Source organism: Molothrus aeneus, chromosome 3 (assembly GCF_037042795.1).
Source record: "Molothrus aeneus isolate 106 chromosome 3, BPBGC_Maene_1.0, whole genome shotgun sequence".
Lineage (NCBI taxonomy): Eukaryota > Metazoa > Chordata > Aves > Passeriformes > Icteridae > Molothrus > Molothrus aeneus.
In genome coordinates, this window is record NC_089648.1 from 16,541,845 (window position 1) to 16,568,300 (window position 26,456).

A 26,456-nucleotide genomic window follows, 5' to 3' on the forward strand; every position below is an offset into this window, starting at 1 on the left:
AGTCCCACGTCTGCCTTCATCAGGCATCTGGGGAGAGGCTGAGAGTTCAACTTTGCCCCAACTCCTGGGCTCCCCACCTGACCGCGTTTGCCTGCACCTACCCAGGTGGGTCACCATGAGTTGCTGAGCCTCAGGAGTGGCTCCTTGCAGTCACCAGAGCTGCATAAATGGCTGGGATTTCCCAAGGCTTTTGGTTGGAGAGCATAAAGCAAGCTCCCACCCGTGCACCAGCTCCTCCACCTGCAGATGCCTGGAGATGCCTCTGAGCTCTGCCGGGAGAGGCCAGAGATTTTGGTGGCTGCTTACAAAGCCATGGAAGAAAACTTCTCACGGCTCTCCCTGCTGGCCACAGCTGCTCAAAGCCTGCCAACAAGAATTTAGGTTTCAAAGGCACTCCCTGTGACAACACCAGCCAGGTGGGAAGGTCACCTGCTGAGGCACAGGTGACTCCAACAACTTCTTCCCTGTGCCTAAAGAAAGCCACGGGTGGCTACAAGCACCCAGCTGTGGCTTGGTTTGCCTCCAGTTTCCCAGAGTTGTTCTTCTACAATGCATTTGCTGACAAGTCTGCATCAGACTTCTTCATGTGAAGAAATCTCTATAAAGAAAGGAAGTTTTGGTGCTGGGACCCTACACAAATAGGGCTGTTCTCTGTTCTGTGATCATTGCAGTGTTTCATCTCTCTGTCCCAGATACTCCAGCATTACCAGAGACTTCTGGGTTTGTAATTGGCTTCTTCTGGGTAGCAGTGGTTCTTTAAGTTCCTGTAAGAGACTACACCAAGACTTTGCAGCTGTTCAGCAAGAGTATCCAATGGCTGTTCTTTCAGAGTCTCTTGTTATCTGCCTCGGCTTTACATCTTTGTACCAGCTAGTCACACCAATTACTACATTACTGCATTTCTAACACATCTACCCCTATCAGTCCCAGATGCTGTCCCAAATCTGCATTTCACTCAATTTTGGAAGCTCATCTCCAGCACGTATTTCTTTCTTCCTTGTATTTCAGCTCTTGGGACAGCTGAGGCATATCTCATGAGTTACAGCTAGGCAGAAGTCACCAGCAAGGGCCCTGTGAAGACTAGAAGACACTTATGTTTCACTTGCCTAATAAACCTTGTTTCCAATGCCCTTCAGGGAGTTTGACGTCTGCATATGTGTAACTGGAGCCCAGTTTTCCAGCTGTGTGATTAAAAAAATCACTTCAACTAACTCTTCACATCATCATCTCCTTTGCTTAACCAGGAAAGCCATAATCTGGGATGAAGACAGGGACAGAAAATGGACAGAAGAGGCTGGAAACAAAGTAGTCATTCATGAAACGATCTCAAGGGTTTATTTCTTTAAGAATTTATTCTCGATTTAACTCCATGATGTTTTATGGAAGCAGCAGTGGTGTTGCTGCCAGTGGAGAGCTGTAGTCAGCTTCCTGAGCTGTGCACGCACAAAAAGTTATGGGCAGTAAAGATTTCAGGACAACATTCCAGAAAGCAGAGATTCATTTGCTCCCTGATTTCTTTCACTCTAACATAAAAAGGACAGTTAAACACCACCAACAATGCACAGTCCAGTGAATAATTTTATAAGACAAAGATCTCACCTCTGGCTTACATTTGGCATTGACCTTCTCTCTTTCCAAGTGTCAGCTATGTTTTAGCTTGGAAGTTCCTGTCCTACCATTACTTTTGTTATCTGTTTATGAAAACATTTTGATCAGCATAACCCTGCAGCAGAAGCTGGCACTTGAGGAGGATATTCTAGATCTGCTGTTCAGAGGGCCGAGGTAGCATGCTGATCCTCTCAGCCACACAAAGGAGCTGATCAGCTGCCTGTGAGACAGCTCATTTCTGATGGGTCAACCAGAGAGTGCCTGGGACCATGTCAGAGTCTGGCACCAGAGTCACACAGAGCTGTGACTGCACTCACTTCTCTGCCACTGGCCTTGGTAGCTGCAGTGTGGGTTTCCTCCCCATCAGTGTGTCATTCTCTTTCCTTACCATAATGTGTTGTAGGCTTAAATAGCTTCCATTTGTTGGCAGTGTGTGAAGCTGGGTTGGAGGGGTTTTTAGCTCATTATCCATCTACCTGGTCCCCATTCCCCAAACCAGAACTACTCCCATTTTAATTAGGCTATCTATTATTTTAATACAAGTGATTAGGATATAAGGAAAAAGTGTTTATCATTACAGTGATTTTTACCATAAAACTTTCTTGTTGGTTATGTCCTTAAAAATACACACATTCCTACTTCTCTACAAAGTTTTTACTTAATCTCATGAGCATGTCTGTATATTTTGAATCTGTAGCATCGCTGACCAAACCTTAGGAAGTTCTAACAGCATCTTTCAGGTCTTTATGTTGCTTATTAAATCAGCATAGAGGGAGGGAATTAGAGTTATCCCACAGCATCCCCTTTTGTATGTCACATTAAAAAAAAAAAATTAAATGGATTTCTTACTCCTACCTGACTGTTCTGTGCAAATAAAGTAAGCATTCATCACTGTTATACCTTCCACCTGTTTCAAAAGTCCAGAAAGCAAACCCGGTCATAAAATAGCAGGAATATAGGTTGAGGGATAACATCTGCCAGGTTCAGGTGTAATCCTACCAGCTGCTCTATCTGCCTGAGCAGTTTTCAGTTCCGAATTAGCTCTGTTAATAGGTGTGATGCAGAGATGTGGTGATGTGGTGGAGGAAATTCATGTCAGAAGTGGGATCCAGCAGCTCAGCTGGATCCGGTGCTGTTCCTGCCTGGCTGATGCAGCCTTCCCTCTCTTCCTTCTCTTTCTTCTCTTCCTTCTCATTCTTTGCCACTGCTCAGCCCAGGAGCTTCATGTGCCTCAAGAATGCAAGAGCAGGCAGATATAGATGGCTTTGTGCAAAGTTGCACTCTAAATTTCTACATCTGTAAAACTGAGATAGTGCATTACTGAATTCAGAGGGGCAAATTAATCAGTCAGTGTGCACACTGCACCTTGAAAATACAAAATTAACTCTTCTTAGCCCATAAGTGCTCAAGATGCATCAAGGTGTGTTCCATGGCCTCTTGATTCCGTACAAAGGTCCTCTTGATTAAATTAGATTGCTAATGTATTAACGCATTAGCACACTTGAAGAAAGAAAAGTTTGAAAAAGCAATTTGGCTTCATCACATGAATGGCATGTATACTTAATGGAAATTTTTCCAGCATTCACAAAACAAAGAAAAATCAATAAAATGTCTGCCAACTGTTCCACTGAAAACATTTTATAATCTATAGCACTGAGAATCCTGAGCCAAGATAAACCAGCCTTGCTGACAGAAAATACTGACAATTATTTTACATTGATTCAACTTGGCCCAGCCCAGACTGACCTTGTTTATTCATCTCAGTCTCTTAATTCATATTAACTTGGCATCAAAATGGGACATGTGGCATGTGGGCTGAAGACCCATTTCTGTATCTTAGATAAATGTAGTGCATTGAGTACTTCCAGTGCCTTGAGCTCTTAGGTAGATTTATATGCATTAGACTGAACTGGTTAAGTTCCTTTTATCCCCGCTGGGCTTTTCATGTCTGTTGACTGTAAAACTAGAAGCTCAGTAGAGGTAACATCTTCTTCTAAGCCTTTGGATATACATGAAATCCTCCCAGTACTGGTCAATTTTAAAGACACATCCAAAGAGGATGCAGGGTTTTAAGCTCTTTTAAAGTATAAAAATAGAAGGGTTATGGCAATTTGGCAGCCAAAAAAGCAATTTGCGGGTCTTGGCAGAATCCAAGGCTGTGTGTAAGAAAGCTGATCAAGACACTACAGAGGAGATAATGGGGTCGAAGAGCAGAAGAATCCCCCCACTTTTGCAACCAGCATAATCTGGTCTCCAATGAAGTTTCTTAGGTTCTTATACTGAACCAATAAAGCTTAGTGTGATGGGAGAGTTGCATTACTGCAGCTTAAAAATGTCTCGAGAAAGCTGATGAGGAGAGGTGCTTTTAGTTGCTTTACATGTGCCCAGCTGCTTGCATAGCTATCTTCTGGCTAGTAGTGGGAAGACAAGACCATGGGGAAAATCTCAGCTTTTTCTTTAATTATTTATGTTCTCATCAGTAATAAAGGGCTTTTTATGTCTGGAATGTATTATTTGTATTATCAAAGCTAAATGAGATTTTGCACTGTGGCAGAGAAGAAATTGGTTATTGCACAAAAGCGTTCACATTTTTATTCTCACAGCTACACTGCTGTCATAGCTGAAAGCCACCCTAGAGTAAAACACTACTTGAGTCAAACATGACTACATCCACTGAGGAGGAAAAGCTACCCAGATGATGAGAATCCTCCCAAAAGAGTTCCTAGTTGGCCTGGCATTGGATGTTTAGTTTAATTTCTCCACTTGAGTCGTTCTTGATGAAAGCGATGCTCCCTTGGACTTTACCGGGTGCCTGGCAGGTTGTGGATGGCAGGACAAGCAGCCAGTCAGCAAGCCAAGATGGCACAATGAGGCCTCCAGGTTTCCAGTTCCACTGCACTGGGAATGGATTGCCTTTCCACATGGCTGTGTAAGCAGACATTAATGATGGCTGAAGAAACCAAGACTAGCAAAACCAAACCCCCCCCCCCAAAAAAAACCCCAACAAATTAATCTGCATCTTCCATAAGACATAGTTGATGCTTTCCTCCCTGCACCTCCTTCACAACTTGGATTTCAGTGATGAAAGTGGTGTAGAGACAAAAATTTCAGAAAATCAGTGCTGTATTTTGAGTCTGATATCCTCCTCTCCTGGCATCTGCCCAGCTTCCTCCGTGCAGGGCTGCCAGCAGTGCCTGGTGCCTGCTATGTGTGTTACATGTCCTCAGCCTGTCCTGCTTAACAAAACTGTAATTACTCAAAACACCACCAGCTTTATACCTCGTCTTTGAATGACAGGACAGTGCTGGAGCGACTGCACAGCCAAATGAGCGATCCTAGTGACGCTCAGTCAACAAACCTACTGGCATCTGATGGAAAAGAGCTGCAGTTTGTAGCCAGGAAATTACACAAGCTGCTGTACACTTGAAAAGATAGAAAACAAACAGAACAGCTTTACTCTGCTCTACACTGTCTCCCCAGCTCTGCAGGCATTGCTCCCTCCCCTTCTATCACTTCTGTTTTGTTTTCCAAGACCCACCAGCCGCAGACAAGCAGAGGACACTGAGCCTGGACCGGGTGGCCACACCACCTCCCTGATCAAGAAAACCTTTTCCAGCAGCCAGGAAGGTAAGTGAACAAGCCTTTTTTAAATATGCACAGGGGGATGAAGCTAGAAATATTGGTAATTCATATCTTGAACATTCATTTGGGTCCAGGAGAAAAAACAAGGCATTGCAGCATGAGCTCGGTTTGTGTATTCCTATCAGGGAGGACTCAGCTACTGGCTCATGGAAAGTAGAAATAAGTCAACCAATCACCTGAATCTCCTTATCTTGCAGCAGTATCCCTGATTTAACACAGACAGGCAGGCTTTGTTAGTCCCAGCTGTTGTGGCTCTGTTACTCTGTGCAGGAGCCAGCAGCAGCCGCAGAGCCTGCCCGCTTCCATGGCTGGGGCAGCAGCAGCAGCACACACGGTTCCTGCGGCGCTCTGGAGGAAGCGAGGGCGGCTGCCTTGCTTTGGCAGCACTTGGCATTCCCATCACAGCAGAGCCCAGGGAGTGCAGCAGTCCAGCAGAGGAGCAGGCCAGCACGAGAAGGTCATGGTTAAAGAGCTGTCCCATGAAGGAAGTCAGGCAGGGATAGGTCAGAGTGTTTGCACAAGGGGTGAGACAAGGATTTTTATCTCCTGCCCTGTCCGGGTGTCCCGTCACTGTACAGACAGGTAGGTAGGAACAGAGCCAGTCTCCAGCCACGGGGAGGCCAGGTGGTTCCTACAGCCACAGCTGAAAGAGATTATTTCAAACAAGCCAGTTATAGATACACTTCCAGCTTGCAGTGAAGCTGAACTTGCCACTGCCACAGCAGGTCAGTCCTGCTTCCCCCTCGCCACCTTCGTCTACTCACATTCTTGGGACCATGCAGGGAGCTGACAGCACATTAACTCAACCCAAAAAAGCTGTTGGTTTTCTCTCCCATGGGCTTTTGTCCATCCCATGAACCAACCTGCCCTATGTGGGGATTAGAAGACACCACAGACAGCACCAAGCAAGGGGCAGAAGGACACTGCCTGCAGCAGGACTTCTTTTTGATGTTGGCAGCTGTTAATTCAGCTCAAGCTGTAACATGAAGCCTCATCCTGAAGCAGCTCCTGCAGCAAGCTGGCAGCACACAGCCCTCCCAAGACAGAGGTGAGCACTCAGGCAGGCAGCCCCACCACCCCAGGGCTACCCCACCACAGGGAGAGCAGCATGCTGCAGCCACGATTGTCCCAGCCTGCCCATCCCAGTCCTGCAACAGCTCAGGACTACCTGGGATCCCTGATGTGCTGCTGGCCTTGCATCTCCACGCCGCCTCATCCACAAAAATCATGGTTGCTTTAACTTGTTGTGGTGTTTGAGGGAATATACATATCCTACGAGTATAGACTTGTATATGCAATATATTAACTATTTTAATTCATCCATTGAATAACATGATATGAAATAGCTTTTTTATCAAAAAAGTGAAAGTAATACCTCTGTTTGTTTGGGTTTTTCAGTGAGTTAAATGGAATGTAAATAACATGGTGGGTGTTTTTGTTTGTTTTTTTTCTTGAAGGAAATATGAAAGCCGTTCCTTCAGAGCAGGTAACGCATTTCTGATTTATTATTTTATTTCTGCTTATTATTATTTACTCTATTTTGAAGCTTCCTGAAACTCCCCAAGCCTGTCCATGCAAGCTGTCTGCCTGCAGGGCTCTTGCTGGAATTGGTAGAAATCCTCCTGTACGGTTCTGCTAGAGTAGGGCTTCACCTGCTGCTTTGTGTTGAGCACAGCACATGAAGCTCTCATCGTCCAGCCATGTTTATCTTACACGAGCTAACCAGCACTTGGCTTGGCACTTCCAAGAGGAAGATTGCAGGGAAAAGGGGTGAGATGCTTCCCCATTTTTCCATATAACTCTGAACTGATTTAACTGTGAGGTGCTGCCAGTGGAGGTGGTCCATCCCTTCCCACACTGCCAGCATTCCAGGCCTTGTCCCTCTACCAGCTCAGGCTTCCAGCCTGCAGGAAACTCACTGCAGGGGGAGAGGAGGAGAAGGGAAACCTGCCCTGCCCCCCATGTCCTTCATCTGCCACGGGGACATTCCCTCCTGGCCTGTTTGGGATCCCAGGTTGTTGGGAGTCAGTGGGGATGCACAGAGAGCACAGATATAGGGTGAGCCTCTCTCCAGAGCTGGTGAGTCAGCAGCACACAGCACAAACACACTGCTTCAGTTCTACACTACAGGAAAAACTAAAATAAAATAAAACAAATGATAAAATAACTCATGGCAGCACCAATGAAGGCACAAGAGTGCCTGTGTTTTAGCCTTCTCCCAATTACAATTCCTGTTTAAACTTTTATTTTTGAGGCCAAAGTACTCAGTGTTTGGCCTCAGTGCAAACAGATCATTAAAAAAAAAAAAATTGAAAGAAACACTTCAACCTTCCAGCAGAGCAAGATGGCACTTATTTATTTCTTTCATTACAAAACCAGCCTGTGCCAAGTAAAATTGTGCTCTAAGAGCTGTTCTACCAGTCCTGAAGCACTGAGGAAGAACACACAGCGGCCCCACCTCTGCAGCTTCCTGCAGGCCCCTGTGCATTTGCACTGGGTGGAGGATGGGCACAGGCTGGGGACCAGGTGCCAGAGTTCACCACGTCAGGGTCGCACCAGAGGGAAATCCTCATCTCACAGGACCTCTCAGTTGGCCTTTGGATGATTTTGGTGACCTCAGGACCCAGAGTGAAGTAAAGCACAGCAGCAGTGATGGTCTGGAGACATTGGGGGGATTCCTGGCTTTGCAGCAGGGTTAGCCAGCAGTTAACTGTTCCTTCCCCAAGCTCTGTGGAAGATGTTCTTGCCTTCATATAAGCAGTTGAATTAATAAACTGAGAAGTTCATTTGAAATTTCTGGACTATAACAGTGAAATCCACAAAGCCCAAACATTCAGGCTATATAAGGAGAATGATGCACAGAAGACAGCTTTGCCATCACATCATTAAGGACCTAGACCTACCCAGGGGAGTGGTTAAAGCATTCTTTGGTTCCAGAAAGTCACTGCAACTGAGTGGTCACTGTTGCTAAAAGCTGATGGGTCAAAGTGTGACTTCTGTGACCTGGGAGTACTGTTTTGATTTCAGCACACATCACAGAGCTGCTTGTGCACAGGAAAATGGGGCACTTCCATCTGAGCTGCTCTGGACCCAGGGAAGGGAAGCAGCAGCTTTGGGCTGCAGAGGAAGATGGCTGGCAGGGTAAGGGGAGCCTCTGGTGCACACCAGGGTTTTTGGAGAAGAACAGCCATCCATGTAACACTAACTTTATGCTTCCATAAAGAAAACATTTCCATCAGCATTTTGTCCTGACTTTTAATGGCATGTGGAAATTCAGAAGTCTTGCAGCAGCTGGGTACCAGCACGGGAACCAGCACCCAGCAAATCAGACCAGACCCTTTTAGCTGGACCGACCTGTGGCTTTAGTCCAACACATCCCAAATCCATCCCAAACCCACCAGCAGCAGCTCTTCCCTGGACACCACCAGCAGCCTGCTGCATGGTGGACAGCCCATTCCTGAGGTCCCCCTTTCACCCCGCTACCTCCCAGGCTGGCATCCCCCTGACTCCACTTCCCGCATTGCTTCAGCCGGAGCTCGCACAATACTGGGCTTGGTGCCACCCCAGGGGAGCACACCCAAAACCCGGCCCTTCTTGCACAGGCAATTCTGCAGGAAGATCCCTGCAGCTGAGAGCTGGAGGATTTGCTTTGCCCTCCTTTGCCAGTTTGCTGGGGAAAGGCTGGAGCCAGGGGTGACCTGTTCCCAGCACGAGTGGCCACTGAGGCCTCGGCAGGGATGGACCTGACACGGGCCTGCCTTCTGTAGGTGCATCACAGCACATGAGCTCCTCACTCGCTGCTGCTCTCAGCTATGAGGAAGCTTCTCCTCCCTGAAACTGTGGAGATCGTGCAACAAACTGTTCCCAGTGACCTGCCAGAGCAGCTGGCTGTCACACAGCCAAGCAGTGCTCAGGCTGTTGAACAAGATTTGTTTTCTGGAGGAGAGCATTAGTAGTGGCTCAGAGGCAAGACTGTACTACCATGGGGGTCCCTTGTGTCCCTTCAGCACCAACACAGGTCACCTGTGTCCTGCCTGCAGCCCAGTGGTGGGAGGGTGATGGGGGGCAAGGGCTGCTGAGGTTTTCTCAGCTGGCAGTAGGACAAGTGCAGTCTTAGGTGGCTTTGCCAGACTGGTTTTGGGCTGGCCAGAGGATCCCACCACTGAGCACAAAGGTGGGGATGAGGACAAATGGTGGAGGAACGAGGATAACCTGCAGCTTTCCTTGCCCTGTGCGTGGCTTGTGTGGGTATGGCTCCTCAGGCAACAGGGCTGAATCAGGTGAGAAGTGAGCATCCCATCCTCAGTATTTGGAGTGGCCAGGATTTGGTGTTGATGTTCCATCCTGGAGGTGAGATTAGGGTGGCCTGGAGGACCATGGTGCTTGAGACCCAGCCCAGCCTTGCTGGTCTGAGCAGGGTGGTCCCAGAGGCCCCTCCTGCTCTGTGTAATTCTGGGATTTGATGATCTTGAGCAACTGTGTAGATTAGTTCAGAGTTTCCATGTAGCAGTACCTAGAGTTGGATCAGTGAAACCAAGGCTCCAAACACCTTGGTCACCTACCTTGGTACAAACAAGACCCTTTGGAAAATGTTAATCTCAACGGCTCTCTTGATCCTGGACCAGAGAGTGATCTACCAGGCAATTTAAGATGCTAAAGCCAATGGCTCCTAAAGGCTACCAGGTGATAATTTTAATCTGTTATCACTCAGTGGATTGTCTATCACCCAGAATGGTTTTATGTTGTGCTATTCAAGGGAAACAAGGCATTCCCAGTGAAAAGGTACCTATGGATCCTAGCAACAGGCACGTCCTTCCTCCTAGTCATTCCTGCAGCCTGGTACCAGGCAGTCTTCATCTGAATAAAACAGGTGTTTAAAATAATTTCCTGGGGCTTCTTCATTTATTCTCCTCTCTCCCACTCTTGTCCTTTCCCACCTTCATCATGCCCTTGGGAATAATCCCAGGAGAAAAAGCGTAGCCTCCTGGGAGCAGTACAGCAGCGCGGGGAAGAGGTGTCTCTGTATTTCCCACTCCAGGAGAGTAGAAGGATCCTCTGCTCTGCCTCAGACCTGTGGAGACAGAGCAAACCACTGCCTCCATCCTGCCATCCCTGCAGGTCTGAGATGACTTAGTGGCTTTTCAATTACAGGGTGTGCCTTCCCATACCACTCCCTTCGCCTGCTGGAGCGGGACCACATCATTACCATGAAAACCCCACGATCTGAACTCTCCAGGGCACAAGTAGATGCTCTCCTGTCAGGATATTCATGTTTTCCTTCTCTGGAGGACCAGCAGCTCCTTACCATAGGGAGCAGCACTGCAGTGCTGGCTGTCCCTGTTCCCTCTTCCTGCACAGTGAAAATCAGATCTCATCAAATTATCACAGCACCTTTTATTGCTGGGGTGCTCCAGCAGAAAGGTGCACATATCAGAGGAGGATTCCAGTCATTACCACTCTTCAGCCTTTGATTAACTTTAAACACCTCTGCAAACTTCGTGCCACATCACAGGCTTCCCACGCGACACTGCCAGGTCTGCTTTAGTGTGACCAGAGAGGTTTGCAAATAGGATTTTTTAAAAGTATTTATTTTTTTAAAAAGCAAGTAGGTAGGTCTGCAGGGCTGGGTTCTTGTTCACATCTCCCCAGACAGAGGCACAAATCACAAATCACAAACCCAGGTCACATACCCACCTGATGCACTCTGGACCTTGCACCTTGAGCAACAGGGACCTACCCAAACAGCCTTGAACTCTTACATGGTCACACGTGCTGTGGGGTCTTTTTCCAGCCTGCATTCACCTGCCCCTCTTTGTCCCAGAGCAACCACACACAGAAACCCCTCTGCATAAGGCCCTGACATAGTTCTGGGGACAAAAGAGCCACCCCTTCCTTACCTTCAGCCGCTGATGCTCCTCGGGGCTTTACTGGAAAAAAACCCATGGTTTTTGAAGCCTCCAGCAGGTGTCATTCAGAGAGCAAAGAGAGCCCACAGAAAGCTTGAAGCCACCCAAACCCCAAGGCACATACACACAGCCCCACCATGAGGGCTGCTGCCAAGGAAGGCACCTCATAACCTCCCTGAAGGGAGAGGTGCCTTACTGAGCAGAAGTCTCAGTGGTGAAGCTGTGCTTCACATTTCCACACTGGAATAACCTGAGGGGGTCTGGGATGCAAGCACTGGTTCAGGTGGGACATCAGGGACACTTTCAAATCATCTTCAAAATACCTCTGAGGGTTTTCAAGGGCTTGTATTTTGTCAGGGCCACCTCTCACCATCTCCCTGCAAGGGAAGAGCCAAGCCATGGGCTGGAAGCTCAGTGTCCATATAGAGCTTGTTTGGAGCCAGTGCACTTTTACTGCTCCCTCCATGCTGAAATAGGGAAGTCATGGAGGGAATGCTGTTTTGGAGGGAGATCTCTATCTCTGTGCTGAAGTGCACATGCCATGAGATGGAGCTGCTGCTCTGGTAAAGGTTCCTTGTGAAACTTCAAGAGTTAGGAGATTTTTTTTTTAATCTTCCCTGAAGTCAGGGAGCCAGGGAGTCACTCACAGGAGTCCTGTGCACCCTCACCAGTGCTCCTACAGCCTGACACAGCCACCTCCTGGGGCCAAGCCCAGCCCCTCTTCCCACGCCAGCCAGTGTGTTGTGCCCTCTGAGACGGGACAAACACACGTTTCCCTTTGTTTCCAGCTCCACACCTAGTTTTTTTCTTTGCATCATGAAGGGCTGGCTACTCATCTGTAATTCAAAAGAAAGCAATGACTCACTAGACTGCATCTCTTTCCAAGGCAAAGCATTTCATGCATTTTGCAGGCACGCTAGCCCTAGCCCGGGTTATGAAATAACCTCTGCTGGTGGCACACATTCTCCCCATCTCCATGTCCTTTGAAAACCCAGAGGGCTCAGGCTTCCACCCTGCACAGACACAGAGTGCAGGATGGGGATTTGCGCTTAAATCACTCATTTGCATTGTGTGAGGAATGCTAAATGCCATCCCCACTTTAAAACCTGGCTGGCCACATGTGGGCATTAACCCAGCTTAATTAAAAGGTAACAAAAACCTAAAGTTTCCCTTTTGCCACTAAGTTCCCAAGCACCAGGTGAGGGGTCTCAAAGGCAGGTGGAGCCTTGGCTGCCAGCCCCTCACATCCCAGGGGACACCATGCACAATCCCTGGAGCTGCAGCCCCTGGTTTTCCCAAGAACAGCAGGGTCAGAGGGGTGTGAAGGGGCTTAAAAACAGATGAGAAATGGCTTACCTTGAATGATAAGCCAGTCTTCACCATTTTGGGGCTACATCCTTCATCCCCAGGCCAAAGTGGGACAATGTCTACAATTGTCTCTTCTCCCTGGATTGGGGTGGTATTTTGATTCCTATGTTTCCATCCCCCAGTGCCTCTCCCTGCAGCCTGCTTGATCCTGTCTGTCTTTCCTCCACAGGAGACTGGAGACAGTGGATCTCTCCAAATTGTGCACTTTGGGCTGGTGTGACTGAGCTGCCAAAGCAGAGAAGAGGAAACCTCACCAAGGTGCTGAAGTTCATGGGAAGTCCTTCAGCAAACTTCCAGCCAGCCCTGGGTCTGACCACTGGCAGATGACAAAACACCAGGCTTAGAAAATATCCCGTTCTTAGACCTCCAAATTATTTCTGAGTTCATATTGTTATGTCCACACAGGAAGTGTCCTGTGTTTGCATGTGGAAGGCAACTTGGTGACATTTGCATCACAGGTGTCAAAAAAGCGAGTAATTGGTGATCCTCATTTACTGGACAAACTCGGTGCAGAAAAATTTGGTGGGGTTTCTTGGATTAATCCATTAGCTTTTCAGGAAAAAGCCTGTAATTCTCTATGCATTATATGTTTTTACAATCTTCGCTTGGAAGCAGATTTGAATTTCCACTTAAGGCTCTGAAAACCGTCCTATTGAGATACCAGCAGATAAGATCTTCACTCAGGATACCTCTGTGAAAGAGCAGCCTTTCACAGTCAGCCGCATTTTTCAAAGAATGCTCTCAATTTTCATATCTAGATATATCATCTTAGTTGAATAACCATTATTTTGCCTTGAAAAAAAGATGCGGAGCCTCTTAAGCATCATTCCATTGGAGTCCAGATTTTAATCTCCCTCCTCTAACCACAAAGAGAAAATGCACTGAGAAGGGGACCTGTGCCAGCCCTCTCTGTCCTTTTCTGGAAGTGAAGAGGGGCGAGCATCATCGTGAGTCCTTCGTCCAGCCACCTGATGGAGTGCAGAATGTATGGACACGGGTGTTTTGTGCTCTGTCATAGGCACGTGTGTGGGTTATTCTTGAGCTTTTGGGGGAGCACTGGGTGGTTGAAACCCAAAGCCAGATAGGTTCTTGAAGTTGGTTTTATGCAGTGAACAAATCTGTACAGTGGACTGAAAATGAAGGCACAATGTAAAAAAATAAAAAACCAAAAGCCACAAGCCATTAGAAGAATTTCATTAACAAAAATTCTGCTTTTACCCAAATAAAATATTTACAGTTCACTTTCTTTTTCTTTCTAAAATATTTACACTCACTTTCTTTGTGAGTCAAAGTTCTGCTGCCTGATGGGTGATTTTGGTTGCACCCTTTTGGCACTTCATCCCAATCTACACCTTTGCACGCGTGTATTCGAAAGAGACACTTTGGTTTGAGGTTTGAAGGGAGCCAAGGGCCTGCAGCCCGCAGGGTTTTGTACTCTCAACAGGGAAAAACAAATACAGAGAGCTTTGGAACAGAGCAGCTGCTGCCTCGCTTCCCCACACAGAGCCAAGGTGGTGACGGCCGAGCTGTAGAGGAGCGTGCCTTAAATGTCCCACGGATTGAAGTGGAATTTCTGGAGAACACATGGCACGGCGCTGGACCACGGTGACAGGGGCTCGTTCTGCCTAAGAAGCTGCAGCACATGGCCCTGCCATACAGCTATTTTGCTGAATTGCAGCCATATTTCTGTCAGTACAAGTGATGGTCTATATGAGGGATTAATCTGACACCAGACAGTGATTCTTAATCCTTCAGTATATCATAATCTATTTACTTTGCATGCTAAGAGGATTTCAGCTTAAAAATATACAGGAAGTGATACTAGAAATGTACATAAGGTCCAGAATGCTGTTTCCTAAAATTGCAGTTTTTCATAAAAAAATATCCTCACATGGTTTTCTTGGAAAAGTCCTGTCTGTCCAGGAAAAAAAAAAGTGTTGGATAGGGGTTTAACTGGAAATAGGCAGATGTTTCCCTTTAGGCTTCATCCCTGTGACCATTTTCACCCTCCTCCTTCCCCACAGCATTTTGTGCTTGGCAGTGCAACATGAAAGGAGAACTCTCTGGTACAGCAGCTTCCTCCTCTGGGAGGTTCACCTGCAGACTTTTCACTGACAAAATCAAAACAGGTTTGGAACCAACACGGGATTTTATGTGCATTAATTGCTGCTTAAAGTGTAAGAATTAACAGTGACTGGCTAACACAGAGGTCAGCGCAGGGAAAACCACAAACCAGTGGTTCCTTATTCAGCTATAATCACCTGTTTTCTCTGCTCCCTGCCAGGAAGGCTGCCTACAAAATAACTGTAATAAGTGATGTTAGTGGGCACAACTTCTGAAACTTACAACAGAATTTTTAGTTATAATTCTTTAATAGTTCAAGTCATGCTCAGCCATAATGGCTTGAGTTCCTGTATCCAAAAGGACTTGCTCACCCCAGCCAGCAGCAACCCTGTCCAACCTCTGCCCACCTCTGCATGGCCCACGAAGGTTGTTCCCATCACCACCTGTCCCAGCTCCCTGCCACATGCAGGGGTTCAACAGCAAAGCAGGGACACAACCCAGAGCAAATGCTCTGCTAACAGCAAATAGGTCATGGATTATTCCAGGTCTGTGAAGCACCAGCGTAGAAGCTAAGGGCAGCCCAAGCTGGAGAATGTTCTCCTCTCTGTCCCTCCTCCTGCTCACCCCAAATCCTGGCCCTTCAGTTGCTGGCAGGAAAGCCCCAGGTGGGTGCCTTTGGAGCAGGCACTCCTGCAGAGGCAGCTGCTGGCACTCGGGCAGGGGCAGGAGCTGCAGGGCTGAGCCAGCCCTCGGCTCTGCGGCCGCAGCCCCGGCCCCGGCAGCTCCAGCAGCAAGTGCGAGTTCTATTAAAAAAAAATTAAATAATAATGGTAGCCATGCACCCAGCAGCCTTCTTGCTGGAGAGGTGAGGCATGAGCCAAGTAGGCAGCTCTCAGAACCGGGTTGCCCTAAAAAGCTTGGCAATCCTGCTGGTGCCTGCCCCTGGAGCCGGGCACCAGGCGCCGTGCCACCTTACCTGCTGTGACTCATGCTCGGGGTGGCAGTGCCTGTGCCAGCCTTGAGGTAGCCCACAATGGGAGAGGTTTGCAAAAGAGGGAGGGTGCTGCCCCCCCCCCCAAACCCAGGCATGACCCTTCCCAGCCTGTGCTCACCCACCAACACCCACTTGGGAAGTCAAGTCTTGCCCACCCTGCTGGCACCAACTGGAAAAAAAATTTAAACAAATGGAGCCGAGCATTGAGGGCACAGCCATGATTTGGTGTGATCTGACCAGGTCTTCTCTTGTGCTCCAAAACCACCTGTGCTCAGCAGCCAGCTTCAACACCATGCTCCAGGTCTGTGTGAGTGGGACAGGAAAAAGCCCAGACTGCAGCATGGGAGTTGCTGGACGAACCACTGATCAGTGGCACCTGGTATTCCTGGTGCCTAAATCGGGGGGGAAAGTGGGAGCACAGAAGCATCCCTTGGAGTCCAACATCCCAGAGCAGAGCCCTGGCCCAGCCCCACTGGGGAGCACTGAAGGAAGAGGTTTAGGACCACGTCACCAAAACCAAAATTCAGGCTCCCCTTTCAGTTGTGTCTTTCAGCATCACTTACTGAGTTATAGTGGAACACAGTTTACAAGGATGATGAAGTGTGCATCATTTTTGTTCAAAGAGGAGGAGTGTGTCTGGGGGATTGTGTGTTGTACACCTGCTGGATCTTCTCTCTCAAGTGCTCACTAAATTTGGGAGGGCAACTCGGGTTAATTTTGTGCCCAGCACAGATTTTTTTTTCCCCCCAGCCCCAGGAGGGCTGTGAAAACTTTTTCCCCTTTAAAAGGAAGGGCTTGGGGATGCATGGACCGATGCACCAGCACATGTGGCCCTCACTCAAAGTGCCTGTACACTTTGGTGATTGCAGAAGAGAACAATTATTTTATAGTAGAAGTATAGATATCTTTTAAAAAAATACTTAGATATCTTTTATCCATATACATGCACAGAAGGAGACAACAAGAACCACTTAAAGAAAACTCCCCTAACATTGACTCAGTCCCTCGAGCCCTCCCACAGCTCCCTGTTGCCCCGATGGGTGCGGGAGGCCACCCCCGCCTCGGGGCTCTGCCACGGCCACGACCCTGGCACGCGTGGCTCCTGGGGCTGATCCCGCTGTTTTCCCGCCGCAGCATCGCAGTGTCAGCCCCGTTCGCTCTGCACCGGGATGCTGGAGCGGGAAGGCGGGGGCAGGTGGTGCGGGAGGGGGGATGTGAAACCCTCCCCAAAGCAGCCCCGGGGAGCATCGGCGCCTCTCACCCCACTGCGGTCCCACTGCCCGGGGCTGCCGGGGACACCAGGGGTGGGGACACACGGCCCAGCCCCGGAGCTTCCAGGTGCATTGAGCACGACTGCAGGACCACGGGGAGCAGGATGGGGATTTGGGGCTGCTCCCCGAGCAGCGCATCGATGCCCCAGCAGGGGAGCAGGGTCCCCGCGGATCCACGCATCCGCGGTCCTGTGCAAGCAGGAACAGCCCCAGCACCAACAGGCAGCTTCCAACAACTGAAGCGAAGCTCTAGGGGGGGAAAAAAGAGGGAGAGATTGTCACGAGAAAAAAATTCATCTCCCTGTCTTCCTTGGCTGGACCGCGGCCGACAGCGGCTGAGGATGGCACGGCCGGGAGTCGGGGCTGGGAGCGCCGGTGCTGAACACGCGCTGAGGGACAGAGGGACAGAGGGACAGAGGTCCGGCTGGATGTCCCTCGCGCCGGCACCGGGCCCGCCCGTGGGTCCCGAGTTTGGCGGCTACGCCGCCGACCCTGGGGGGAAATCGCAGTTTCGGGCATCGGTCGTGCGTCCCTTCGGCACCACGGGGCACCAATAAATCCGCAACCAATTAAGCGCCAATTAACGTGGGAGTGGGACCCCAGCCCGCACCTGCAGAGGCGGCGGTGGGTCCCCCCTCAGAGCGCTCGCAAACTCATCACAGACACATCACACACATCCCCCACCTGCTGGGACCCCCCAGGAAATATTTCCCTGCTCCTCACTCCCCCCAGGGAAGTTTTATGAGGAAGAGGAGGCAGTAGGGAGGAAGGAGGACACGACACCACTACATTTATTAGTTTAGATTTTATTGGGGTGGGCGGGAAGAAAGGAGGGGGGTTGCCTTACAGTCGAAGGGGTTACGGCATCAAAAGTCACACGTACACTGTCCCTGTCCCCGCTGCGGGGCAAAGCTGCGGGAAGCGCCAGCCCAGGCGGGGGAGGCAGGAACGCGGGGCTGCAGCCCCGACCCGCCACAACGCACCGACCGACACAAGGGGCCCGAAACAACCAAAACGAAAACCAAACCGAAAAACACACTCCGAAAAGCCGTGCGCCCCCCCTCCCCAGCCCCAAACCAGAGCTGCTTATCCCTGCAACCCTCCCCCCAAAAAATAAACCAAAACTTTTTTTTGCAGCTTTTTGTTTGTTTGTTTCCTTTTATTTTTTTTTCCAAAAGTTTTGGGTTTTTTTGGTCTGCAGGTTGCAGAGCAGCTGGGCAGCCTTTCCTCCCTCCCCCTTTGCCTCCCTTCTGGACACCTCCCGTGGCTGCTTCCATGCCCCCCTCACCCTCAGCCCCAGGACAGCACAGCCACGCTTGTGCGGAGCCCTCGAGGATGGACGGAGGACATGAGACCGGGAAAGATTCGTTTTTTAGGGAAGAAAATCGAAATTTAAAAAGATTTTTTTTTTTAACGTTCTGTTCCATGTTAGATTCTAGATAAATGCCAACCCAACAGCATCAACTAAAAATAATCGTGGTCACTGGAACGGACCGAGTATTTACATCATTCCCGCCGCTCCCCGCGGCAAGAGGCTGTACAGGACTGGCGAGCCGGGAATTCCACACCCGCAGGGGCTGAGGGTCCCCGCACAAAGCTGGGGGGCACTGGCAGGGCAGGAGCCAGCCTGCACCTCTGCCCGGGGGGCAGCAGGGGACACGCTTGGCTTTTTAATTTCCTTTTTTTTTTTTTTTAAACTCCTCTTCTGTTGCGTTTAAAAAAATAATAATTATAATAAACCTGGTGGAGTGGTGCAGGAAGCAAATAAATATCAGTCAGTAGAGATGGGGGCGGCAGGACCTCCCCAGGACATCGCCACTGCTAACGAAGAGGGAGGAGGAGGAGGAGGAGGAGGAGGAGGAGGAAGAGCCCAGAGTCCTGCCCAGGAGGCGGTGGGGAGCCCCCGGGTAGGGGTCAGTGGCAGCTTGGGGGGATGGTGACCGGTCCCTCACAAGACCTGGAAGCGCCAGGACGCCTGGTCCTTGTAGTCAAGGCAGTCGGGGGAGTTGAAGTTGAGCTTCCAGGAGGCGGCGGCGGCAGCGGCGGGCTCCTTGTAGTCCAGGCAGTCGGAGGAGTTGAAGGGCAGCCCTGTGCCGCCGTAGCCTTGGTGGTGGTGGTGATGGTGGTGATGGTGGTGGTGGCCCGAGCTCTGGCTCAGGGGGTGGTGGTGGTGGTGGCCCGGCACCGAGGAGGGCCCCATGGGGCTGAGCTGGTGCGGGTGGTGGTGGGAGTGCATGGGCGCCAGGTAGGAGCTGCAATCCACGCCCCCGAAGTAGGACGAGGAGGGCGGCGCGGGGTAGCCCTGGCCGTACCCCCCGCCCTGGCTGTAGGACACGGGGTAGGAGGCGGAGGCGGCCGAGGCGGCGGGGCCGGCCCGCTGCATGCAGGAGGCGGCGGCCGGCGGCAGCGGCTCGGGCACCGTCACCCCCGCGGGCGCCGCGCCGGGAGAGATGGAAGCCGGGCTCCAGATGGATGACGCCGGGGTGCTGAGGGAGGCCGGGGCGCCCACCGGGGCTGAGGAGGCCGAGCTGGAGGAGGAAGACGAGGCGGAGCTGGAGGCCGCTGCCGGTGGCGTGAACTGCCCGCTGCTCTCCGAGCCCGAGCTCTCCCGAGCGGGCGACGATTTCTTCTTGGCCGGACGGCTCTTGGCCCCGCCGCCGCTCTGCTGCTGCTGCCGGCACTTGGCGCGGCGGTTCTTGAACCAGACCTGCAGGGAGAAAACGGGGCGCAGGGGAGCAAGGAGCGTGGCGGGCTGAGCAGGGGCCCGGACGGCCCCAGAAGGGGCTGCGAGCACCCAGCCACCCTCGCCTTGGCACCAGTTCTCCCAGTATCCACTAACACCGCGCACCCCTCACACCCCAGATATAATCCCACCCCTGGCCCGCAGCCCGGCCACCCCACGGCCTGCCAAAGGCAAGGATGGCCAGGACCAAAGGCTGTGGTGTCCCAACTCCTGCATATCCCCGGCACAGTGACAAAATATGGATTTAGGGGACAGATCCTGTGTTGGATGCTGCCTGCATATCCCACCCTCCTGGGTATCCAGTGACCAGTGCCCAAAGGGAATAACCTCTGGGAAGCACCCAGGTGGTAGGGGTGCTATACCCTGGAGCAGGTGGAGGGTGACAGAAAAATATAAATAAAAATAAAACTAATACAAGAGAATAAAAAATAAAGATAAATGCTCCCTCTTTGGCTGAATGTCCCCACAGTGGGACAGACAAGCAGATGGGAGCTCACATGCATCCCTGTCCCAAGGAAAGAGGGATGAGTGTGGATGGAGCAGCCGGTCTGAGCAGCGCCTGCCCCATCCCACGGTGGTGCAGGATTCCCCCACGCAGGTCCGGTACCTGGACTCGGGACTCGGGCAGGTTGATCTTCAGGGCGACCTCCTCCCGCATGAAGATGTCCGGGTAGCGGGTCTTGGCAAAGAGCGCCTCCAGCACGTCCAGCTGCGAGCGGGTGAAGGTGGTGCGCTCCCGCCGCTGCTTCCGCGGGGTGGCTGCGGGATGAGCAGCACCACGCCGGTCACGCTGGGCCCCCGCGCACCTCCCGCACGCTCCGGCACGGGGGGAGCCCCGGTGTCCCGGGACAGGGGCCTGAGGCGCGCCCCAAGGGCGGCAGCGACCCCGCACACCCAGGGCGGCCGGAGCCCGTCCCGCTGAGGGCAGGGCGAGGGACACAGGGCTGGGCAAGGGTCAGGCCCGGCTCCAGCGGGAGCTATGGGGAGATTTCGTTGTGCCGAAATTAATTACTTTTTTTGGGTTGTTGTTCAATTTGAAACTTCTTTATCTTTAAAAATCCCTGGGAAAACGAAGACACACCGGGAGAAGGGGGGAAATTCAGCTGGACCCCAAGGTCCACAGGCAGGGGTGCAGGCAAACAACCAGCCCACCACCCACCCTCAGCCGTACGGCCCCACCAGCTCCTCCAAACCCGCACGGATGGAAGGAAGTTTCCCCCTCCGCTGACTGGGGGCCGCGGTGCGCGGCACTCACCCGGATACCCCACGGAGGGATGCAGCAGGTCCATGGCGGGGCCCGTGAGCCCCAGCCCATTCATGCCGTAAGGGGGCTGTTTGAGGTAAGACATCATGCTAGAAGCCGGGCAGTTTTCCTCCAAAGTCCGGCAGGAAAAAAAAAAATCAAAATCAAACCGAACGTACGGGGTGGGGAAGGGGGAAATGAAAGGAAAAAAAAACTGACAAAAAGAGCCCCCGAAAAAATCCCCAAATAAGAGGCAAAAAAAAAAAAAATTAAAGCCAACGACAATTTTAAAACGGAGCTCAAAGTCGGCGTGAAAGGAGTTTTTTCGTTCAGTCCTGGTGTCACCGCCACGAGGTCCTCGAGAGATAGCAGGTGAAGTGAGAGAAAAATAAAAACGAAGGAGGAAAAAAAAAATCAAAATAACAACGAGGATCGAGAAACAGGCGGAATTCTTCCCGCGCAGAGGCGAGGCCGGAGCGCCTGGGGAGAGAGCGGAGAGAAGCGGGTGAGGCTTCGGCCGCCCGAGTCCTGCCCGGGGCTCCCGCGGGGCTGCGCCCACCCGGCGCGGGGGCTCCGCGCGGGCGGCTTCCGATTGTTAATTTTATTATTTTATTTTATTTTAAACGAAGGCGAGTCGCGCTCAAGTGCCGAGAGGCAACAGTGCCCGGCGATCGGGAGAGATAAAGCAATTATTTAAAAAGATAATTGGATTAGGAATCAAAAGGAGGTATCAGAGGAGGGAAGTATAATTAATTTAAAAGCGAGCAGACGGGGACGTTTTAATTAGAAATGGATAAGAGTTAAAAAGGGGAAAAGGAAAAAAGAGCGCGCCGGCAGCCGACAGCGCGGGCAGCCGGGACGGGACGGCGGCGGGGCCCGCCCGGGGGCTCCGGCGGGGGGGACGCGACGGGAGAGACGCGGCAGCGCCCGGGTTTGGGGCAAAATGCCGCAGATAAACGCGGAGCGGAGGAAGGAGAGGAGAGACCCCGGGCGGCCCCGTCGAACCCCTGGGGCAGCCCCCGCTCTCCGACACGGCTCCCCCGGCCGGGGCAATGGGGGGGACCCGCGGGGCCGTGGGTGCCGGGCGGGGTTCCCGGTGCTCCCCTAGGCCGGGGCCGGGCGCAGGGCGGGTGGTAGCGCCGGGACCCGGCGTTGCATAACTTTGTCGGGGACACGGCGGAGCGGGCCCGTCCCGGGAGGAGAGAACGGGGAAGAGGAGGGAAATAAAAGTGAAAAAGAGAAGAGAGGGAAGAAAAAAAATCCCGAGGCAGCCCCGGCCCAGCCGTGCTCACCACCCCTGCCCACGGTGCCGCGGGGCCGCTACGCTCCGTCCCGGCGCCGCCGCCGCCCGCCCCGTCGGTGAGCGCGGTGCCCGCCGCCCCCGCCCGCCTCACCTGCGCGGCCACCTGCGGAGCGACTGAGCGCCCGCCCGACGGCGGCGGCGGGGGCTGCGCGGGGCAGCGCGGGGCGGAGCGGGCGGGGGGCGCGGAGGGGGCGCGGCGGGGGGAGGGAGGGAGGGAGCGAGGGGGGCAGGCAGGTGAGAGGCGGGCTGGGGAGGGGGCCGGGGGGGCGCTGCCCGAAGCCGAGCCGCGCACCCCCGACTTGTCGGGGTACCCCGCGTTACCTTGCCGGCGGCCCGCGCTGTCGGGGCGATGGAGCCGCGGCCCTGATGAGGATTGATCACCTACCCCCGGCCCTACCCTTGTATGTGCGCGCAAAGCAACTGCGTAACCAGCCCGGCGCCAATCCCCGGCCGCTCCCCGCCTGACTGACAGCCGCCCGGGCAATGGCAGCGCGGGGCGACGGCTCCTCCGCACCGCCCCGCGCCGCTCCGCGCTCCCCCGCGCACCGAGCCCGGCGCCGCGGAGTGCCGGCCGGCGGAGCCAGGGGCGCAGGGGGCGGGCACGCAGGGCCCCGCGCAACCTCCGCAGAGAGGGCGGGTGGTGGGAATTGCTGGAGAAGTGCGGAAGAGGGAGGGCCGCTCCGCGCCCGCGCAGCTCTGCCCCCTCCCTCGGGATGCCCCCCAAGCCGCTCCGCGCCGTCCTCCGCGTCCCTGCCGCCCGGGGAGACCGCAGGAAAAGTTTCGGGCGCCGCCTTCGCCGGCACGGAGGGCGCTCCTGGGGAGGGGAGGCGGTGTCGCGGCCCCCCCATCCCGATGCCCGCGGGCTCTCGCAAACTTTGTGCTTTAAAATCGCAATAAAACTACAGCGACCGCACCTTTCCTCCCGTGTTCCGAATTTAGGGGCTGCTACGCGCCGCGGGGAGGAGCGGACGGGGGCCGCCCGGGAGCGGCGGGGAGAGGGGCGAGGTGACACCGGGCCCTCCGCGCCGCTTCGCGGGGCCCCGCTCTTGGCTCGGGGCGGCGGGGTCGGGGCGCGGCGGCCGCGCAGGCGGCGGAGCGGCCCCGGACCTCTGAAGAGGCTCCGGTGCGCGGCTTTTGTTGGTCTCCCCAAATCAACTCCCTCTAATTGCAGTGGAGCTGAAAGCGAGCTAATGTTCAAAGGCGCTGCCCGCCGGCCCCGATCGGAGCGCGGTCTCCCGGGGGGAAGACTTTCCTCCCCATTTTATTTTGTTATTGCTGGAGTTTTTTTCCCTTCTTTTCAAATCTTTTTCCTGTGCGAGAAGAGAACTGTCTAAGCCGGGCGGGAGGGAGCCGATGAGTAGAGCGAAGGAGGTTAGCAAGCTCCTCCGCACTCCCGCAAAAGTCAGAGACATGGGCACTTTTCCCCCTAACAAAGGCGCCGCGGCCCATTCACAAAAAAGCAAAGGCAGGAGGAGGGAGGAGGAAGAGTTTGCGGGGACAGTTCTCCCCCCTTCCAGCCCCTCTCCCCCGTTTTGCCCCAGTCCTACGGGGCAGTTCCTGGCTCGGGCTCTGCTCCCCCGGCCCCCGCCGCCTTCCCATCACTTTTCCCCGCCGGGGCAGCCCCGGTCCTGGCGGGCGGCAGCCCCCCCCGAGGCTTCCCCCCCCACACCAGGGGGTATCCATGCCCCACCGAGCCTCCCGCAGCTCCCGCCGTCACCCAATCCCCAATTGCGGGCGCCTCCCCGCAGGCTCGGCCGGGGGCTGCGGGCAGGGCGGGTGCAGGGCTCGCCACCCCCCCCGAGGTGACGGTCCCGGCCACTCCGATCCCCCGCTCGCTCCGCCGGACGGAGCCGGCGCCCTCCCCGCTGTGCCCAGGTAAGGTCGGCGGCAGGGCGGGAGCCGCGGGTGGGCAGGGGGCCGGGCTGCGCGACGAAGGGCAGGGGCATTTCGGTCCGGGGGCCTCCTGCGGCCGGTGTGCCGGGCTGGGGGCGAAACACGGGGGACACACACTTATTTTGCCCTCAGCACAGAGACTGAGTTACTTTTTCCTCTGTAAAAGCCAGGCGAACACCGGCCTTCCCAGGAGGAGACGATGCTCGCCCGCGGCCCCCCTCGCCCCCAGGGCAGCCCCACTGAGCTCCGGGGCTCAGCAGCTCCCGGCCGGGCAGGCAGCGCCGCGGGCTTTGCCCCTCTCCCCTCCCGAGCCTCCGCCGCGCTCCGCAGCCGCGGAACCCTCGGAGTGTGTTTCCTGCCGTCCTCAGCTCCTGTATTTTTACGGGAGGGCAGAAGAGCACGGTGGAACCCGCTGCCCCAGCCCCCTCGGCGCTGGGGTGTTCCGCGCATCTTCCCAAACTTCGCATGGGGCCAAATCCACTTGCGGGCCCTGGGGCAGCCCCCGGTTTCCCAGGCCGGTAAATCCCGCGGCACCGGCGGCCGCTCGCACAAACCCGGGCGCTTCCCTCCTCCCAAAGGGGGACTCCTTTCGGCGAGAGCGGCAGGGCGCAGCGCGGAGCGGGCCGCGGTCGCGCCTGGAGCCGCCGGCGCTGTTGCGACCCCGCAGGGTCCAGGCTCCCTCGGCCGCTCCGCTCCCCCGGCTGCGCTCCTTGCGCGCCCGCGGCCGCGCTTTGGCCGCGCATCCCCCACGCCGCTGGCGGGCGGCATCGGCCCCACGGGGAAAAGTTTTACCTCCCCCTCCCCGAGTTGCATTTTATTAAAATCGAACGAAAAACTTTTCCGTGCGGTGCGTTTCGTTGCGTTGGCGAAGCGGCGGTGGCCGGGGCGGCCCGGGGCGCGGAGTCCCGCTGCCCCTCCCGCCGGGATCGGGCCCTTCCCGCCCCTCGAGCCCCCTCCCTGGCCGACCGAAGGCGGGAGGGGTGAAGGGAAATTCGCAGGTAAAGAGGAAAGCGGCTGTTACGGTAAGAAAGATTCGGGTTTTATTGAAAATTTTATATATGACTCGGTGTTGTAATAAATAAACGAGACGAGCTCCACGAAGGGACGATGCGAGCGCGGGACACGCTTGGGGGCACACGGACGGGGCGGGGTGCGGAGGGGAACGCGGCCGGGCGCAATAAATAACGCGGAGCAGGTCCGGTCCGGTCCGGTCCATCCGCGGGAGGACGCGGGTGGGAAGTGTCGCGCTGTCCTGGGCCGGGCCGGTCTCTGCCCTGGGCTGCCCCACTCCGCCCGCAGCCGCTCCCAGGGATTTGTGCCAGCTCTGGGGGAGAAGTCCCCCGAGTAAACCAGAGCAGCTCGGCTCTACTCCCGGGGAAATGTAAAACTGATGTAATAAACCACTGGTAAATACAGCACATTTTTAATAATAACTGGGGTGGATCTGACCTAACTATAAAATGTAGGTAGCTTATTAAGTATTACATATGGCAGGACTAGATGAAACCATTCCCAATGATTTTTTTTTCCTATATCCTCCTCTCTAATCCTATTACGACAAAAACATTTTTATTTCAAAACTCAGCCCTCCTCCAGCTCCAGAAACCAGGACAGACTATTTCTTCTCCTCCTTCCGCCCATCTCCGGCATCGCCCGCACGCCAGGGGTCTCGGAGATTCTATGTCCAACGCTTTCGGAAGGAGAGCTGAGCCCACAAGGAAATCATGGGACAACGCGAGTTCGCTTGAACGGAAAACAAAAAAACAACGGAGTGGGGCCCGGCGCAGCCTAGATCTGGCCTAAGAAAATTGAAAGAAGTTTAATTTTTTTTCAAAACATCTTTTTCTTTTTTTTTTTTTTTTTTCCCAGTCTCATGTCGGCATTTTAAGAACGTAAGAAAGCCGTGCTGCGATTTCGCTGCCGCCGCGGGAAGGCCGCTCACTGGAGAACGCATTTCTCTTCCTTCTTGGCCATCTTGCCTTTGTTTTGCTCGAGGGTCCTCTCCAAATGCTCGTCCTCTTCCTCGGCCCTGCGGAAAGAGGCGGCGGGAGGCGGGTGAGGAGGGGCTGCGCGGGACGGGCGCCGGCCCCGCTCCCCTCCACGGCCGCGGCGCCCCCGGACTCGGACCAAACTTTCCGTGGGGACCGTGGCGGCTCGGCGGGGACCCCCTTCCCCTTTGCCCGACTCACTGCTTCTCTTGGGCGTCCAGGTCCCTGACCAGCGCGTCCCGTTTGTTAACGAGAATTACGAGTTCGTCCAGCAAGAGCTGCTCTCGCCTCTTCTGCGCCTCGGTCTTCTGCCAGTCTGCAGGAGAAGCACAACAAGAGCAGCGGTGAGAGCGGCGGCCGCCGGTGCCCGGCACAGCCAAGCCCGCGGAACCCGCGCCCGCTGCGGCCCGGCCCGGCCCGGCCCAACGCAGCC

General features: G+C 53.9%; 3 protein-coding genes across 12 annotated transcripts in view; 1 reads left to right on the forward strand and 2 right to left on the reverse strand.

Moving 5' to 3' along the window:
• Positions 1–12,851, forward strand: part of WDPCP (WD repeat containing planar cell polarity effector) — a 147,235-nt gene extending 134,384 nt beyond the window's left edge. The window contains exons 16-18 of the mRNA XM_066547816.1: positions 5,141–5,235; positions 6,708–6,736; positions 12,694–12,851. Of these exons, the coding sequence (XP_066403913.1) occupies positions 5,141–5,235; positions 6,708–6,736; positions 12,694–12,744 (175 nt within the window). The 3' untranslated portion in view covers positions 12,745–12,851. The remainder of the gene's footprint in view (positions 1–5,140; positions 5,236–6,707; positions 6,737–12,693) is intronic.
• Positions 12,852–18,691: 5,840 nt separating this feature from the next.
• On the reverse strand, positions 18,692–20,948 carry OTX1 (orthodenticle homeobox 1). Of its 2 annotated transcripts, none has more exons than XM_066547818.1 (3): positions 20,852–20,948; positions 20,204–20,355; positions 18,692–19,560 (listed from the first exon to the last, which is right to left on the reverse strand). In XM_066547818.1, exons 1-3 carry the CDS (start codon positions 20,946–20,948, stop codon positions 18,802–18,804), a joined length of 1,008 nt encoding a protein of 335 aa, XP_066403915.1. In that variant the 3' UTR covers positions 18,692–18,801. The 2 variants fall into 2 exon arrangements, with proteins under 2 accessions (XP_066403915.1, XP_066403914.1); XM_066547817.1 differs by having other exon boundaries at positions 20,204–20,402; positions 20,848–20,948.
• Positions 20,949–25,052: 4,104 nt separating this feature from the next.
• The window catches only part of EHBP1 (EH domain binding protein 1), a 205,458-nt gene continuing 204,054 nt past the window's right edge, over positions 25,053–26,456 (reverse strand). For all 9 annotated transcript variants that reach the window (XM_066546363.1, XM_066546360.1, XM_066546362.1 and 6 more), the window contains 2 exons: positions 26,225–26,339; positions 25,053–26,064 (listed from right to left, as the gene is read on the reverse strand). In XM_066546363.1, the coding sequence (XP_066402460.1) occupies positions 25,974–26,064; positions 26,225–26,339 (206 nt within the window). In that variant the 3' untranslated portion in view covers positions 25,053–25,973. The remainder of the gene's footprint in view (positions 26,065–26,224; positions 26,340–26,456) is intronic.